The 16914-nt window shown below is 42.9% G+C and overlaps 1 protein-coding gene across 4 annotated transcripts in view; it reads left to right on the forward strand.

Annotated features, from left to right (window-relative positions):
• The window catches only part of DROSHA (drosha ribonuclease III), a 222659-nt gene that overhangs the window by 22837 nt on the left and 182908 nt on the right, over positions 1-16914 (forward strand). For all 4 annotated transcript variants that reach the window (XM_075585898.1, XM_075585899.1, XM_075585900.1 and 1 more), the window contains one exon: positions 8192-8333. In XM_075585898.1, coding sequence (XP_075442013.1) covers positions 8192-8333 — 142 coding nt within the window. The remainder of the gene's footprint in view (positions 1-8191; positions 8334-16914) is intronic.

A 16914-nucleotide genomic window follows, 5' to 3' on the forward strand; every position in this document is an offset into this window, starting at 1 on the left:
TCTTAACGGTGGAGAGAGAGTGTGCTAGTTGGATATTGAGAGGAAGAGTATTCCAGCGGTGTGGGGTAGTGAGTGGGAGGTTTTAGGCGGGAGAGGGCTTTGAGTACAAAAGTGGTAGACAGAAGACATCCTTGAGCAGAGTGCAAGAGTCGGGATGGTGTCTAGCAAGAGATTAGAGCTGAGATGTAAGGAGAGGCAGAAGCGTGTAAAGCTTTAAAAGTGAGGAGGAGAATTTTGTTAGTAATACCGGTTTTAATAGGAAGCCAGGAGAGGGGTTTCAGCAAGTGAGATGCTGAGACAGAGGAGATAGTAAAGTGATTCTATCTTTTAGGATAGATTTGTTGTGGCGACTGGTAAGAAGCAGGAAGGCAGGACAGTTGAAGGTTACAATCGTCGAGACGTGAGAGAATATGTGCCTGCATTAGAGTATTTTTTTTTTTTTTTTTGCAGTTGAGGGACGGGAAAGGGCATATCTTTGCAATGTTGCTGAGGTAAAAATTACAGGATTTAGCTACGTTGTGAATGTGAGGGAAGACTAAAATGTGAGACCTAGGCAGTATGCTTCAGATACTGGGTGTATGATCGTTCTGCCTACCGTAATGTAGAAGGTGGCAGTAGGGCCAGGCCTGGCAGAGGAAGTATGAGGGGCTCCGTCTTTGACATGTTAAGTTTGTCGGCGGAGGGCCATCCCGGATGATATAGTGGAGAGGCATTCAGAGACTTTAGTCTGTGCAGCAGGTGTGAGGCCATGAGTTGTTTGTCATCAGCATAGAGGTGATATTTGAACCCAAGAGATGTGAGTCATCTAGACAGAGTGTGACAAGAGAAGAGGTCCCAGGGAAGATCCCTGAGGTATGCTCATGGAGAGATCGAAAGAGAAGGTGGTGGTGTTGGCAAATGAGACACTGAAAGTACGATGGGAGAGGTAAGCGAAAATCCAGGATAGAGTTCTTTTGTGTACCTAGAGCATGGAGAATGTGAATAGTGGTCCACAGTATCAAAGGCTGCAGAAAGGTTGAGTAATATAAGCAGGGTTGGTCTGTGGCAGCATGGAGGTAATTTGTTATTTTTAGTGTGGGCTGTTTCAGTGGAAGCAGTGCAGAAGCCAGATTATAGAGGATCTAGGAGAGGATATGAGGTAAAAAAATGGAACAAGCAAGAGAGTACCAGGCATTTAGAGGAAAACGGGGCGTTAGCATCTGTCTCTCTATGGTCAAGCCTGCTGTTTTTTAGTGAAGGTATAACTGTTGAATGCTTGAAGAAGGTCTGAAAGATACCAGAGCAGAGGGAGGAGTTGAAAATGTGAGTGTTGGGATTGGAGTTGGAGCAAGAGGTTTGTGGAGTTGGGAGGGAATGGGGTCAAGAGGGCAAGTGATAGACGGTGAGGCGATCAGCAGCAAAAATTTCTCCTCTGACAGCGGAAAGAGTCACAAAAGGCAGGAGGAGAGTTAAGAGGAGGAGGTGTAGAATATGAGGATACAGAGGGGATGTCTTGGCAAATGGAATTCAGCTTTTGTCTTAAAATAGTCATCAAAGTCCTGAGGTCAAGTGGAAGAAGAAAAACAAGTAACAGACGGTCTGAGTACGGGGGAGTCCAAGACAGGCAGTGTGGGTTAGACTTGTGAGTGTTAATAAGTGACCAAAATTAGGTTTGTTATGCTGGGAGAGGGCAGAGTTGAAATGGGATAGGATACATTTTTTAGTGAAGGAAGTCTGAGAATGAGATTACCTCCAGAGGCGTTTTAGAGGAGCGAGTGCAGGAGCGGAATATCAACCTGTGAATGCTGAATTACATTATTTAAGTATACATTTTTTTCCTGATCACCCTGGCAGTGGGCACTATTGGGTTAATCCCTTCTCACTCTAGGTAGGACAGGAAATAGACTTTTGCAGGTAGGCCATATAAGGCCCCTCCCTCTACCTGCACCTTAGTCTTTTTCCTGTCCTCACAGCTAGGAGTAGGATTTTTTATTTTGTAAGGGACTCACCTACTGCACCTAGTGCAGATATCCAGGGTCTCAGCCTCTCTGCCCTGAAGCTCTGATCGACGCGCCCTTCTGGTGGCAAGACGGAGATCCCTAAGAGTCGGGGGAGCCCCTGGAACCCATTACGTCCGTGGGGTGGGGAGCAGCTGCAGCCGCGTGCGTGGAAGCTTACATGCATGGAAGCCCCAGTACCAAACGAAAGGTAAGCAGAAGGGGTGCATAGCAGCTGCAGCTGAGAGCCGTGGAGGCCCAGACTCACCGCATTAGCGTCTGGTACGCTGCGATAAAAGTACCCCAGGAGCCCGCTACACGCGGAGGGGGGAGCAGCCATAGCTGCGAACCGGAGAAAAGGTTCAAATTGACCGCGCTAGTGTCTGGAATGCTGCGGTAGAGGGAACAGTGCATGCTACCGCACGGGAGCGCGTGCGTCACGTTCCGGCCGGCAGATGCGTGCACAGACACGCGGGCCGTGCACGAGCACTTGATACGTCATAGAAGCGACGAACACACTGTGTGTGAGTGAGAGCTGCAGCAAGGAACGCTCAGCAGGGAGAAGCCAAGTGCTGGAAATGGATTCGAAAATGGAAACACCCAAAACTTTAGTTCCCAAGACTAGGTGAGTCCTTAGTTTTTAGTTCTACATGGGAAAGAGAGATGGTCTATCTACATTAGGGTGTATGTTTAGTATTTATTTTGTTTTTATAATATAGTTCGGTGGTTACCCTCCCAGAAGCAGGATCTTCAAAAGGGACGGGGGAATCCCTGCAACATAAAAGAAAGGTTGCTAAGAAAACTAAATGGTGTTCAGCTTCTGAGAAACCAGCCCTAATAGGGAAGAAATTATGTGAAGATTGTCTTAAGGCAGCTGCAGGGGATACCAATGAACAAATGAGCACTTTCCTTGTATTGATGAAGGAGGCTTTTAAACAGAGTGTTGATGCGGCAGTCCAGCAAGCTGTTAACCCTGCGCAGAAAAGATCTAGATCCCAAACCAGTCTGGATAAGGGGAAAGGTTTTTCATCAGATGAGTCTGACATTGATTTTTTCAAATATCAGAGGGTGAAATGGATTCATCAGATCAAGATATTCAGGAAGAGGAATCTGAATTTGATGTAGAAATGGTGGATCCACTCATCAAAGCCATGAGACAGGCATTGGAACTAGAAGACACAGAGGAGTTAACCCACAAGAAGGATAAACTTTTTGGGGCGAGACAAAGAAAAGGTAGAGTCTTTCCTATCCAAGTAATTAAGGACCTCATTCAGGTGGAGCTGGCTCGACCAGACGCCAGAGTATTTACGCCTAAAAGGTTTGGGAAGATGTATCCATTCCCACAAGAGGAAGTAAAATTTTGGGAGGTCAGCCCAAAGGTGGATACTGCTATTTCCAGACTAGTAAAGAAGACCACAATCCCAATAGCGGAAGCTGCGTCATTGAAGGAAGCTATGGATAGGAAGATTATGTATTGAAAAAAGCATACGTTACCGCAGGAACATCCTACAAACCTGCCATAGCAACTACGTCAGCAGCAAGGGCTTTGCGAGTATGGATTGCCAACATTGAAGAGGCAATAGACAAAGGCGTAAAAAGAAGTGCTATTCTTAAAGCACTGTCAGAAGTAAAATGGGCAACAGATTACATAGCGGAAGCCTCATTGGATGCAGTAAAATTAGTTGCCAAATCTATGGCGCTGGCGGTATCAGCAAGAAGGGCTTTATGGCTCAGACAGTGGATGGCTGACACAGCATCAAAGAACAGCTTGTGTGGATTAACATTTGAAGATGAGTTCCTCTTCGGTAACAAACTGGATGTGATAATAACAAAAGCATCAGGAGGTAAGAGCACTTTTTTACCTCAGGAAAACAGAGCCAGAAGATTCGGTTTCCAACAGGCTAATAGAAACCAGTATAAAGAAGCAAAGGCATTTAGACCTGGTAGGTCATTCCCAAGACAAACAACATGGAGGGGTGGCCAGAACCGGCTTTTTCGTGGCGCCAGAGGAAGAGGATCATTCACAAAGAATAAGTCCACATGAAGGTCAGAGGGCCCAGCAGTTGTCAGTAGGAGGGCGACTGAAGCAGTTTTCTGCAACATGGGCCCACACAATACAGGACAATTGGGTATTACAGACCATTCGTCAGGGGTACAGTATAGAATTCAGGGAGATGCCAAGAAGAAATATGGGCGTAATAACATGTATACAGTCCAAGGAAAAAAGAAGGCAGATGAATTCGGCTTTAAAGAAATTATTACAAGCAGAAGTAATAAAGAAAGTACCTCAGTAAGACAGAGGAAGTGGAATTTATTCCAGGATTTTTCTAGTAAAAAAACCTACAGGGGATTACAGAGCAATCCTAGACCTAAGAAAGGTAAATTTATTCTTGAGGATAAGAAAATTCAAGATGGTGTCGTTGAACCTGATTATTCAAGAGGTACAACCAGGAGACTGGATGGTGGCGATAGACTTAAAAGATGCTTATCTACATGTGCCCATAGCAAAGGGACATCAAAGATTCCTAAGGTTTGCAGTAAATCAAGATCATCATCAGTACACAGCACTGCCATTTGGTCTGGCTACTTCCCCAAGGACGTTTACAAAGGTTCTAGCCCCTTTAGTGGCAGAAATGAGAGAAAGAGGGGTAGAAATATACCCATACCTGGACGACATCCTGGTAAAATCAAAGAGTCTGGAGAAACTCCAACAAGACCAGAAGATGGTAATAACCTTCCTGGAACACCACGGTTGGTTAATAAACAGAGACAAGAGCCATCTCATACCCACTCAGCTGTTAAGATTTCTGGGGGTAGAATTCGATACAGCAAAAGGAGAAGTGAGACTACCAGACGCAAAGAGGCAAGACATAGCCATGCAAACAAAGAAGCTCAGGAAAGCTTCCAGGACTTCAGCAGAAGAATGCATGAAGCTCCTAGGGAAATTTGCTTCAACATTAAGCGTCAGAAAATGGGCAGCAATACATATGAGACAAAGAATCTTGTTACACCCACACACAAAACAGGAATTAAAGTGGTGGGAAGATACCCGAAACCTGGAAAAAGGACAAACACTACAACCAGTGCAAGAATTACAACAGATGCGAGCAACACAGGTTGGGGTGCCCAGATGGGAGAAACATTGGTGCAAGGAACCTGGACAAACCAGGAAAAGCATCTTCCATCAAATCTGCTGGAACTAAAAGCAGTACAAAGGGCCTTAGAAGCTTTCCAAGACCATATAAGAGGTGGCTGTATAAAAATAGAATCAGACAACAGGTCAGTTGTCAAGTATATTGCCGAACAAGGAGGAACCAGGAGCAGACAGCTGATGAACCTCATAGCAGAAATCCTCTTTTGGGCAGAGCACCACTTGTCGGAAATTACAGCCATACATATCCCAGGACTAGAAAATGTCACAGCAGACTTTCTAAGTCGGAACATCATACACCCAGGAGAATGGGCATTAGATCCACAGGTGTTTCAAGAACTGGTAGAGCGATGGGGTCAGCCAGACATAGATCTCATGGCGACACACCAAAACCGCAAGGTAAGGAACTACTGTGCCAGACAGTTTCATCCAAGCGCACAAGGTACAGATGCTCTCAGTTTCAAATGGCACTTCAAGTTGGCATACCTGTTCCCTCCAATTCCCCTAATTCCGAAAACAATCAGGAAAATCAGGGAAGACCAAGCAGAGGTGATATTCGTAGCACCCTACTGGCCAAGAAGGCTTTGGTTCACACACTTGGTAAATATGGCAGTAGATACACCATGGCACATACCAGATCGCAAAGGGTTGATGCGACAGGGGCCAATATGTCATCCGAATGCCAAACAATGGGCTTTGACGGCATGGCGATTGAGCGGGAAACATTGAGACTGAAAGGTTGTTCAGATAAAACAATCCAAACCCTTTTACAAGCAAGGAAAAGTTCCACATCGAAAGTATACCATAGAATCTGGCTTTGCTTTCGCGATTGGTGTGAAAAAGAAAAACAAAATTTCCTTTCACCTAGAATTGTATCAATAGTGGAGTTCCTGCAAAAAGGATTTGAGAAAGGTCTCAGTCTCAGCTCATTGAAAGTACAGGTGTCTGCACTATCAGCCTTGTTGGAAAGAAATCTGGCAATGGAAAGATTGATCATCAGGTTCTTTCAGGCAGTTAAAAGGTTAAGGCCTCAAATCAAGAACAGGGTACCTTGTCCCTAGTATTGGATGTACTAAGAGCAGCTCCGTTTGAACCTATACAGGAGATAGGCTTAAAATGGTTATCATGGAAAATGGTGTTTTTGATAGCAATCACCTCAGCAAGGAGAGTGGGAGAACTACAGGCTCTATCAGCTAAGGAACCATTGCTAGTCATACATCAAGACAAGGCAGTTCTCAGACCAGTTCATCAATTCCTGCCAAAGGTTGTATCACAGTTCCATATGAATCAAGAAATTGTGATTCCGTCATTCTGTCCAGAACCAAAGAATAAGAAAGAAGAAAGACTACACAAATTAGACGTGGTAAGATGTCTAAAAGTACCTGGAAAGGATACGAGATATCAGAAAGTCAGACAGACTATTCATCATTCCAGAGGGACCGAAGAAAGGTCAAGCAGCATCAAAGACAACAATTTCCCAGTGGATAGTGTCTTGTATTAAAAAGGCTTATGAAAGCAAAGGACAAGATAAACCTTTGAACATTAAAGCTCATTCTACAAGGGCCATGTCTACTTCATGGGCGTTTAAAGCCCAGGCTACACCAGGACAGATATGCAAAGCGGCAGTCTGGTCCTCATTCAATACATTCTTGAAATATTACAGACTAGACGTACAATCATCAGCTGACGCAAGCTTTGGTCGTAGAGTGTTAGAATTTGTAGTGAAATAAGTGTAAAGTGTATTAATAAAGGTCAAACTGATAAGGCATTAAACTGGTGTTGTCTATTCTGATGTATCCCTCCCTAAAAATTTTCACTGCTTGGGTATATCCCATTGGTGCCCACTGCCAGGGTGATCAGGAAAGAAGAAAATTGACTTACCATAATTTTCTTTTCCTGGAACCATGGCAGTGGGCACATAGGCATTAGACACACATAGGGAGGGTAACTATGTGCCCACTGCCATGGTTCCAGGAAAAGAAAATTACGGTAAGTTGTTTTCAATTTTCTTCTTTTGTGCAGTACAACAAAGCACAAAAAAAACCCCTTCATTTTAAGCACAGGCTTATATTTCATGCTTTTCAAATATATTTTCTTACTCAACATTTTCCTAGATGTCATTCATATCAAATTTAATATTATCATGTGTATTCTCCAATTTAACAGGTTCTTTAATAAACACGTCCGTATATACTAGCTAGACTTGACCACCTTAAAATCAAATCAATATTGTTACTGAATTTGTTGCTCTAGGCAACAATAATTCTGAAATGGGTATTGGTTAAAGTGGTAATCAAAGAGTCCAGTGACCTTAACAAGTTTATCTGTTTTCCTTCAAGTATGAATACATTGTTCTCTCTTTATCTTTTTAGTAGTCTTAATGAAATAAGTAAATAATAATGAAAATATAAAAATTCCGGACCACCCAACAAGGAGGACCTTGATATTGGACAAGTACTTGTTAAACTTTTCACATAATTTGGTTTTAAACCGTTTCACCGTAATCTCTTATGAACTATGCAAAAATAATTACATTTGACACCATGGATTCAGTTTCAAAGAGAAGCTTTAATATAAAACAGACACTATTCAAGCACCACAACTCTTTAAAAAAAAAAAGCAGTCCTATTCTATATTGCCTTCAACTAGCCGCTTGATGTGGCCCTTAGACTTTCTGCTTCTGCTAATTTCATACTAGTTGTTTAGGCAGCGAAGGGTGTTTTTTCATACTGAAACTCACTTGTACATTAATGTAAATATATATGGTGCCGATGTTATAAATGCGTGTACATTTTGAAATATAAATTTTGAGTATCTAATGACATTGCAATATGCTAATGGCCCTTCTACTCCTAAAATGTTTTCTGATCTGGCCTCTTTAGAGAACCAGTTGTAGAGCAATGTGATATGGACATTAAACTATGGTCATATACCATCCAAACCTACTTCTTTTTTAAGTGCTAAACTCTATTGAGCTTTGTTTTGTTCATGAAGATATGTTCTCTTTCACGAGCTGTTGTGAATGATGCCTCGATGGACCATTGTGTTTGTCATTTCTCCATAGGGCGACTCCACCATTGTTGGCACAAGCAGACTACGAGATTTACATGACAAGTTTGATGAGGAGTTGGGAAAGCGTCAGGCAAAAGCTAAAGCAGCCAAGCCAGCATGGGAGCCACCAAAGACCAAATTAGATGAAGATTTAGGTAAGAAGGATATATTCTCGAAGGCTTGGTTTGTGAGGGAAACCACTACTTAACAAAACCTTGAACTGGTGCTATTTTCAGATAACTTGCCTGTAAATCTATTGTGCATGGAGCCGCAGCGGCATTATACTAGGGAAATATTATGCCCAGCCAAAAAACAGAAAATGGTGTCATCTTTAAAAAAAATAAAAAAAAATGTATTCTAATGCTGTACAATTTTTGTTTTCGCAAAAAAAAAAAGACCAGCTGATTACCAATTATTTTTTCCAGTTTCTTGACAGTATTATAATTTATTTTGTTGCACTATTTGAGTAATAACTGTTCATTTTAGATATTTCAGGAATAAAATGAAATTGGCTAACACAATTGGATAACTCCCAACGGATTTGTATTAAGTTAATGTATGTTAAATGGAAACCATTTATTAAAAATAGCATAATCTGTTAAAGGGATAATCATAATAAGAGGCATGTTGGTGATTTTAGGAGTAAGTGGATGTACAGTAATACGTGGGAGAGAATGAAACTACAGGAAAAAACAATGGCGCAATATGGTCACACTAGGTATGTATTTTGCGAATTAATCTGAAATGTTTACTCACATGTTAAATAGATTATATAAGCATATTCCATACTGTGGCAAACTGTGGGTCAATCTGTGAACTGCAATCAACCTCTGAGAAAAGTGGAGAAAAACGCAATAGTGCAGATAATATAAACAAACTTTATCTGAACATATTAAAAAATGCGCACTCACATAGAGCCCTAAAACATTGTGGAGAAAATCTCCTAAGTGACAGCCTTGCCGTGATCTTGCAGCCTTTCTGCGTCTCACGTGACCTCTCGCTTAGCACTTCCGGTTTTGGTCGCCTGCGAAACAGACATGTCTCTTCCGTTCTCCCTACAGACCAGGAACTCTACATGTTTCTCTGATGCACTCCGCTTCCCCAGGAGGTACAATATGGTTTATGCTTATTAAATTCATTTAACATGTGAGTAAACACTTCAGATTAATTCATAGATTACAATATTACGCAATTGGTTTTTTTTCTCGGCCGCATCCACTGATTCCCTCATTTTTGAGATTCTACATGTGTTTGGGGCAAAGGAGATGGTGACTTTTTTGGGGTCTGAGTCAGGGATTTTTTTGTCTGTTCACAGTGCCTTATTACACTCCATTGCTACTGAGGAGATATATTTATTCACTGTTTGTTAGTGTTGTTGACCTTTATTTTCACGTGTGTGTGTGTGTACATATATTCATACAATCACATTTATGTCACTATACATCAGAGAAGCGCAAACTTTTTGCCTTGTGCCCCCTTGCCTGCTGTCCTGCACTGCTCGCGCCTGCCTTATCTAGTCTGAAGCGTGAAATTACGCTGTGGGGTCATGTGACCCTGCCGCATTGCCATTGCGACGCGTTGCCGAAGCCGACTGATTCAGGGTAAGTAAAGTGGCAGAGTCCTCGCACGGTCCCTTGGCATTTCATTTAAATGCCTTGGGGAAGAACGCGGGGCTTCTGCAACCGCCGTACCCCCCCCCCCCATAAAAACATCCTGCTGTACATTGAAATTAGTTTAGTACAGTACTGTCATTTTAATATAATGATTATTTTTTAAGCACTGAGAAGTGCCAACTGAGACACTTTTTAGATCACTTATATTAATTGGTACCAGGTAGTGGTGGGACCTGGTCGTGCCTTGATGTTGGCTGCAGGCTTATAATGCTTTTTCCAAAGGATGTAACCAAATGACCCTTACTCATGAGCAGATTAGCACTGAAGTATTGTACTATATGTTGTGTCACTTTGTATGTTGCGCTGGGCCTTTATGCTTCTGTTTTGCTTATACAGCTCAACCCTGTTATAGCGCGATCCGCTACAACTCGAATCCGCTTATAACTAGTCTGAGCATGGCTTCCGATTTGAAAACATCAATTTTGCCGCTCGAGGACTTACCGGCATCTAGATCTCTCTCCTCTTTGCAGCTGTCAGCTCTCTCCTCTCTCCTCACTTCACAGGGCTGTGTCCACGTGCTCTTCTCTTATTTCTAGATGTCTGTGACATCACACTGTCCCTGTGGTCTAGAAGTACAGAATTTAACTAGCATATGAAAGGTCCTGGGTTCGATTCCTGTATGATATGGTATAATTTATAAATTATAACAAAATTAAAATAATAAATTATTATTTTTATTATATTGTATAATTTATACATTTTTATTTATTTTATAATTTAGAAATAAATTATATCATACACGAATTGAACCCAGGAACCTTTGATATACTGGTACCAATGCCTTACCTCTACATCATAGGCTTGGTGTGACAAGACATATCCTATAAATATACTTAACCATTACAACATATATACTTAACCTTTACTTGTTGTTGTGGACCCCAAGGACAGGGTTATAACTGGTTTCAGCTGTATTGGTAATTTTGAGACTACAAGAAAACCGTTTGATAAACCGTTTGAAAACAGTAGATGAATTTGAAAAAAAGGCATACTGTATGTCCAAGTTCAACCTATGCTATATTTAGATGACAGATACTGTATTTATCCTATATTTGTATTTACAGTATTTTGATCCAGTGATTTTGAAAATAAAATAATTTAATGTTTCCTCGTTTAAATGCAATTTTTTTTGTATTGTAGGTAATTATACTTTTACTCATATCTTAAATCTACAGTAAAATAGCTTTGTATGGGTGTCTTTTTTGTTCCCCCCCCCCCTTATGTCATCTGAACATATAAATCTAAGTTTTTCATAAGCATGAATTCAGCAGGACTAAAGAAGAGACATTTCCTGATCACCCTGGCAGTGGGCACCTTTGGGTTAATCCCTCCTCTCTAGGTAGGACAGGAAATAGACTTTTGCAGGTAGGCCATAAAGGCCCCTCCCTCTACCTGCACCTTAGTCTTTTTCCTGTCCTCACAGCTAGGAGTAGGATTTTTTGTTTTCTAAGGGACTCACCTAACGTGTGAAGGCTCAGATTGACTGCACTAGCGTCTGGAACGCTGCGGTAGAAGAAACCCCCAGGAGCCCGGTACACGCGGGGGGGGGGGGGGCAGCCGCAGTTGCGAGCCGTGTAAAGGCTCAGATTGACCGCACTAGCGTCTGAAACGCTGCGGTAGAGGGAACAGTGCACGCGACCGCACGGGAGCGCGCGTCAAGTTCCGGCCGGTGGGTGCGTGCACAGACACGCAAGCCGTGCACGAGCACTGTGATGACGTCATAGGAGCGACGGACACACTGTGTGTGAGAAGGAAAAACTGCAGCATGGAACGCTCAGCAGGGAGAAGCCAAGTGCTGGATATGGAATCTAAGATGGAGACTCCTAAAGGTTCAGTTCCCAAGACTAGATGAGTCCTTAGTTTTAGTACTACATGGGAAAGAGAGAGGATCTATATACATTAGGGTGTATATTTTTAGTATTTATTTTGTTTTTATTAAAATAGCTCGGTGGTTACCCTTCCGGAAGCAGAATCTTCAAAGGGTACTGGGGAATCCCTGCAGCATAAGAGAAAAGTCGCTAAAAAGACTAAATGGTGCGCTGCATGCGAGAAGCCAGCTCTGATGGGAAAGAAGCTGTGTGAAGATTGCCTTAAGGCAGCAGTGGGGATTCTAATGAGCAGATGAGCACCTTCCTTGTACTAATGAACGAGGCAGTTAAGCAGAGCCTGGATGCTGCTGTTCAACAGGCAGTTAACCCTACGCAGAAAAGGTCAAGATCCCAAACCAGTTTGGATAAGGGAAAAGGTTTTTCATCTGATGAATCAGACATAGAATGCTTTCAGGTGTCAGAAGGTGAATTGGATTAATCAGAACAAGATATTCAGGAGGATGAATCTGATTTTGATGTAGAAATGGTGGACCCGCTCATCAAAGCCATGAGACAGGCTTTAGAATTGGAAGATACTGAAGAATTGACCCACAGGAAAGATAAACTGTTTGGGTCAAGACAGAAAAAAAAGTAAAGTTTTTCCTATACATCAGGTGATCAAGGACCTTATTCAATCAGAACTGGCGCGGCCAGACGCCAAAGTATTTACACCTAAAAGATTTGGGAAAATGTATCCGTTTCCACAGGAAGAGGTCAGATTTTGGGATGTCAGCCCAAAGGTGGATACTGCTATATCCAGAATAGTAAAAAAGACCACGATCCCAATAGAAGAATCTGCAACCTTGAAACACTATGGATAGGAAAATGGATTACGTATTAAAAAAGGCATACGTCACAGCGGGAACAGCCTGTAAGCCAGCCATAGCAACTACATCGGCAGCAAGGGCAATGCGTGTTTGGATTGCCAACATAGAGGAGGCACTAGACAAAGGCGTAAAAATAAGTTCTATCCCAAAGGCACTGTCTGAAGTAAAATAGGCGACAGACTACATAGCGGAGGCTTCTTTGGATGCGGTCAGATTAGCAGCTAAATCTATGGCCTTAGCTGTGTCAGCAAGAAGGGCGTTATGGCTCAGACAATGGACGGCGGACGCAGCGTCAAAGAATAGCTTATGCGGATTACCGTTTGAGGGAGAATTCCTGTTTGGTAACAAGCTGGATGCTATAATAACGAAAGCATCAGGAGGTAAGAGTAGTTTTTTGCCCCAGGAAAACAGGAACAGAAGATTCGGTGTCCAGCAGTCTAATAAAAATCAGTACAAGGAGGCAAAAACATATAGACCTGGCAGATCGTTTTCAAGGCAAACAGCATGGAGAGGCGGTCAGAACCGGCTTTTTCGAGGCGCCAGTGGAAGAGGATCATTTGCCAAGAAAAAAATTGCATGAAGGTCACAGGGCCCAGCAGTTGCCAGTGGGAGGAAGACTGATGCAGTTTTCTGCAACATGGGCCCAAACAATACAGGACAAATGGGTATTGGAAACCATTCGTTGGGGGTACAGCATAGAGTTCAAAGAAATGCCAAGAAGAAATATATGCCTAACAACAAGTGTACAGTCCAAGGCAAAAAGAAGGCAAATTAATTCAGTTTTAAAAAAGTTACTACAGGCACAAGTAATAACGAAGGTACCTCAGGAAGACAGAGGAGGTGGAATTTATTCCAGAATATTCCTAGTACAAAAGTCTTCAGGAGATTACAGAGCAATCCTAGACCTAAGAAAGGTAAATTCAGTCTTGAAAATAAAAAAATTCAAGATGGTATCTTTGAACCTGATCATTCAGGAGGTACAACCAGGAGACTGGATGGTATCGATAGACTTAAGGGACGCTTATCTACACGTGCCCGTATCAAGGAGACACCAAAGATTCCTAAGGTTCGCAGTGAACCAACATCATTATCAGTACACAGCACTGCCATTCGGTCTGGCGACCTCTCCAAGGACATTTACAAAAGTTCTAGCCCCATTAGTGGCAGAAATGAGATAAAGAGGGGTAGAAATATACCCATACCTGGACGACATCTTGGTAAAGTCAAAAAGTCAAAAAGTCGGGTGAAACTAGAACAATACCAGGAGATGGTCATAACCTTCTTGGAACAACACGGTTGATTAATAAACAGAGACAAGAGTCACCTAGCACTCACTCAACTGTTAAAGTTTTTGGGGGTGGAATTCGACACGGCAAAAGGAGAGGTGAGGTTGCCAGACACAAGGAGGCAAGACATAGCACTGCAAGCGAGGAAGCTCAGGAAAGCAACCAGAACTTAAGCTTCTACGGAAATTCGCTTCAACACTAAGCATCATAAAATGGGCAGCGCTCCATATGGGACCGTTACAAAACAATTTTTTACAACAATGGAACGGGAACCACAAGAATACAAGACAAAGAATCTTGTTACACCCACACACAAAAGAGGAATTAAAGTGGTGGGAAGATACCTGAAATCTGGGGAAAGGACGGACACTACACCCAGTACAGTGGGAAAGAATCACAACAGATGCGAGCAACGCAGGTTGGGGTGCCCAAATGGGAGAAACACTGGTGCAAGGAACCTGGACAAACCAGGAACAGCATCTTCCATCAAATCTGCTGGAACTAAAAGCAGTACAAAGGGCCCTGGAAGCTTTCCAAGACCAAATAAAAGATGGCAATATAAAGATAGTCAGACAACCGGTCGGTTGTAACGTATATAGCCAAACAAGGGGGAAAGCTGATGAATCTCACAGCAGAAATCCTCTCTTGGGCAGAGGGCCACTTATCAGAAATTACAGCCGTACATATCCCAGGACTGGAAAATGTCACAGCAGACTTTCTAAGTCGCAACATGATACACCCAGGAGAATGGGCATTAGACCCACAGGTGTTTCAAGTGCTGGTATAGCGATGGGGTCAGCCAGACATAGATCTCATGGCAACACACCAGAACCGCAAGGTAAAGAACTACTGTGCAAGGCGGTTTCATCCAAGCGCAAAAAGCACAGATGCTCTCCGCTTCAAATGGGATTTCAAGTTGGCATACCTGTTTCCCCCAATTCCCCTAATTCCGAAAACAATCAGGAAAATTAGGGAAGACCAAGCGGAAGTGATATTGGTTTCACCATTCTGGCCAAGAAGGCCTTGGTTCACACACTTGGTAAATATGGCAGTGGATACACCATGGCACATACCACATCGCAACTGATGCGACAGGGGCCAATATGCCATCCAAACGCCAAACAATGGGCCTTGACGGCATGGTGATTGAGCGGGAAAGATTGCGGCTGAAAGGTTGTTCAGACACGACAATCCAGACCCTATTACACGCAAGAAAGGGATCCACATCAAAAGTATACTATAGAATCTGGCTTTGTTTCCGGGATTGGTGCACAAAAGAAAAACAAAATTTCTTCTCACCAAGAATTGTATCAATAGTAGAGTTCCTGCAAAAGGGATTTGAGAAAGGTCTCAGTTTTAGCTCTTTGAAAGTACAGGTGTCTGCACTATCAGCCTTATTGGAGAGAAATCTGGCAATGGAAAGATTAATCATCAGGTTCTTGCAGGCAGTTAAAAGATTAAGGCCTCATATCAAGAACAGAGTACCGACATGGGACCTGTCCCTAGTATTGGATGTATTAACGGCACCTCCTTTCGAACCTATACAGGAGATAGGTTTGAGATGGTTATCGTGGAAGATGGCGTTCTTGATTGCAATCACCTCAGCAAGGAGAGTGGGAGAACTACAGGCACTATCAGCTAAGGAACCATTCCTGGTCATACATCAAGACAAGGCAGTTCTCAGACCAGTGCATCAATTTCTGCCAAAGGCTGTATCACAGTTCCATATGGATCAGGAAATCGTGATCCCGTCATTCTGTCCAGATCCAAAGAACAAGAAAGAGGAGAGATTACACAAACTAGATGTTGTGAGATGCCTAAAGTTATACATGGAAAGGATGCGAAATGTCAGAAAATCAGACAGACTATTCATCATACCAGAGGGACCGAAAAAAGGTCAAATAGCATCTAAGACAACAATTTCCCAGTGGATAGTGTCCTGTATTATAAAAGATTAAGAGAGCAAAGGACAAGATAAACCTTTGAACATTAAAGCTTACAAGGGCCATGTCTACGTCATGGGCATTTAAAGCCCAGGCTACACCAGGACAGATATGCAAAACAGCGGTCTGGTCCTCGTTCAATACATTCTTGAAATACTACAGACTAGACGTACAATCATCAGCTGACGCAAGCTTTGGTCGGAGAGTGTTAGAATCTGTAGTGAAATAAGTGTAAAGTGTATAAATAAAGGTCAAACTGATAACGGCATTGACTGGTGGTTTATTTCTTATGTATCCCTCCCTAAATTTGTCACTGCTGGGGTATGTCCCAAAGGTGCCCACTGCCGTAATTTTCTTTTCCTGGAACCATGGCAGTGGGCACATAGGTATTAGACATACATAGGGAGGGTAACTATCAGTTATATATACAACTAAACCCCGTTATAACGCGCCTCGTTATACCGCGGTTTTCCCGTGGCTCCCGGTTTTAAAAAAAAAAATTTTTTTTTTTTGCACACACTCTGCTCATTGCTCACACTGCCACACTGCACACACACTGCACACTGCACACACACACTGCTCATTGCTCACACTGCACACACTGACACACTGCACACACACTGCACACTGCACACACACTGCTCATTGCTCACACTGCACACACTGACACACTGCACACACACTGCACACTGCACACACACTGCTCATTGCTCACACTGCACACACTGCACACACTGACACACTGCACACACACTGCACACTGCACACACACTGCTCATTGCTCACACTGCACACACTGACACACTGCACACACACTGCACACTGCACACACATTGCACACACTTATACACACACTCACACACACTCACATACACTCACACACTTACACACACTTAGACACTCACAGACACTCACACACACTTACACACACTTACACACACTCACACACACTTACACACACTTACACACACTCACAGACACTTACACACACTCACAGACACTTACACACACTCACACCCACATACACACACCCATATACACACACACACTTTCTCTCCCATATATACATACACACACACACTCTCTCACTCTACACAGACGGGGGGTGGGGTCGGAGCAGAGGAAAGGCCGCGACCAGC

This window comes from Ascaphus truei, chromosome 2 (genome assembly GCF_040206685.1).
Source record: "Ascaphus truei isolate aAscTru1 chromosome 2, aAscTru1.hap1, whole genome shotgun sequence".
In the NCBI taxonomy this organism is placed as follows: Eukaryota; Metazoa; Chordata; class Amphibia; order Anura; family Ascaphidae; genus Ascaphus; species Ascaphus truei.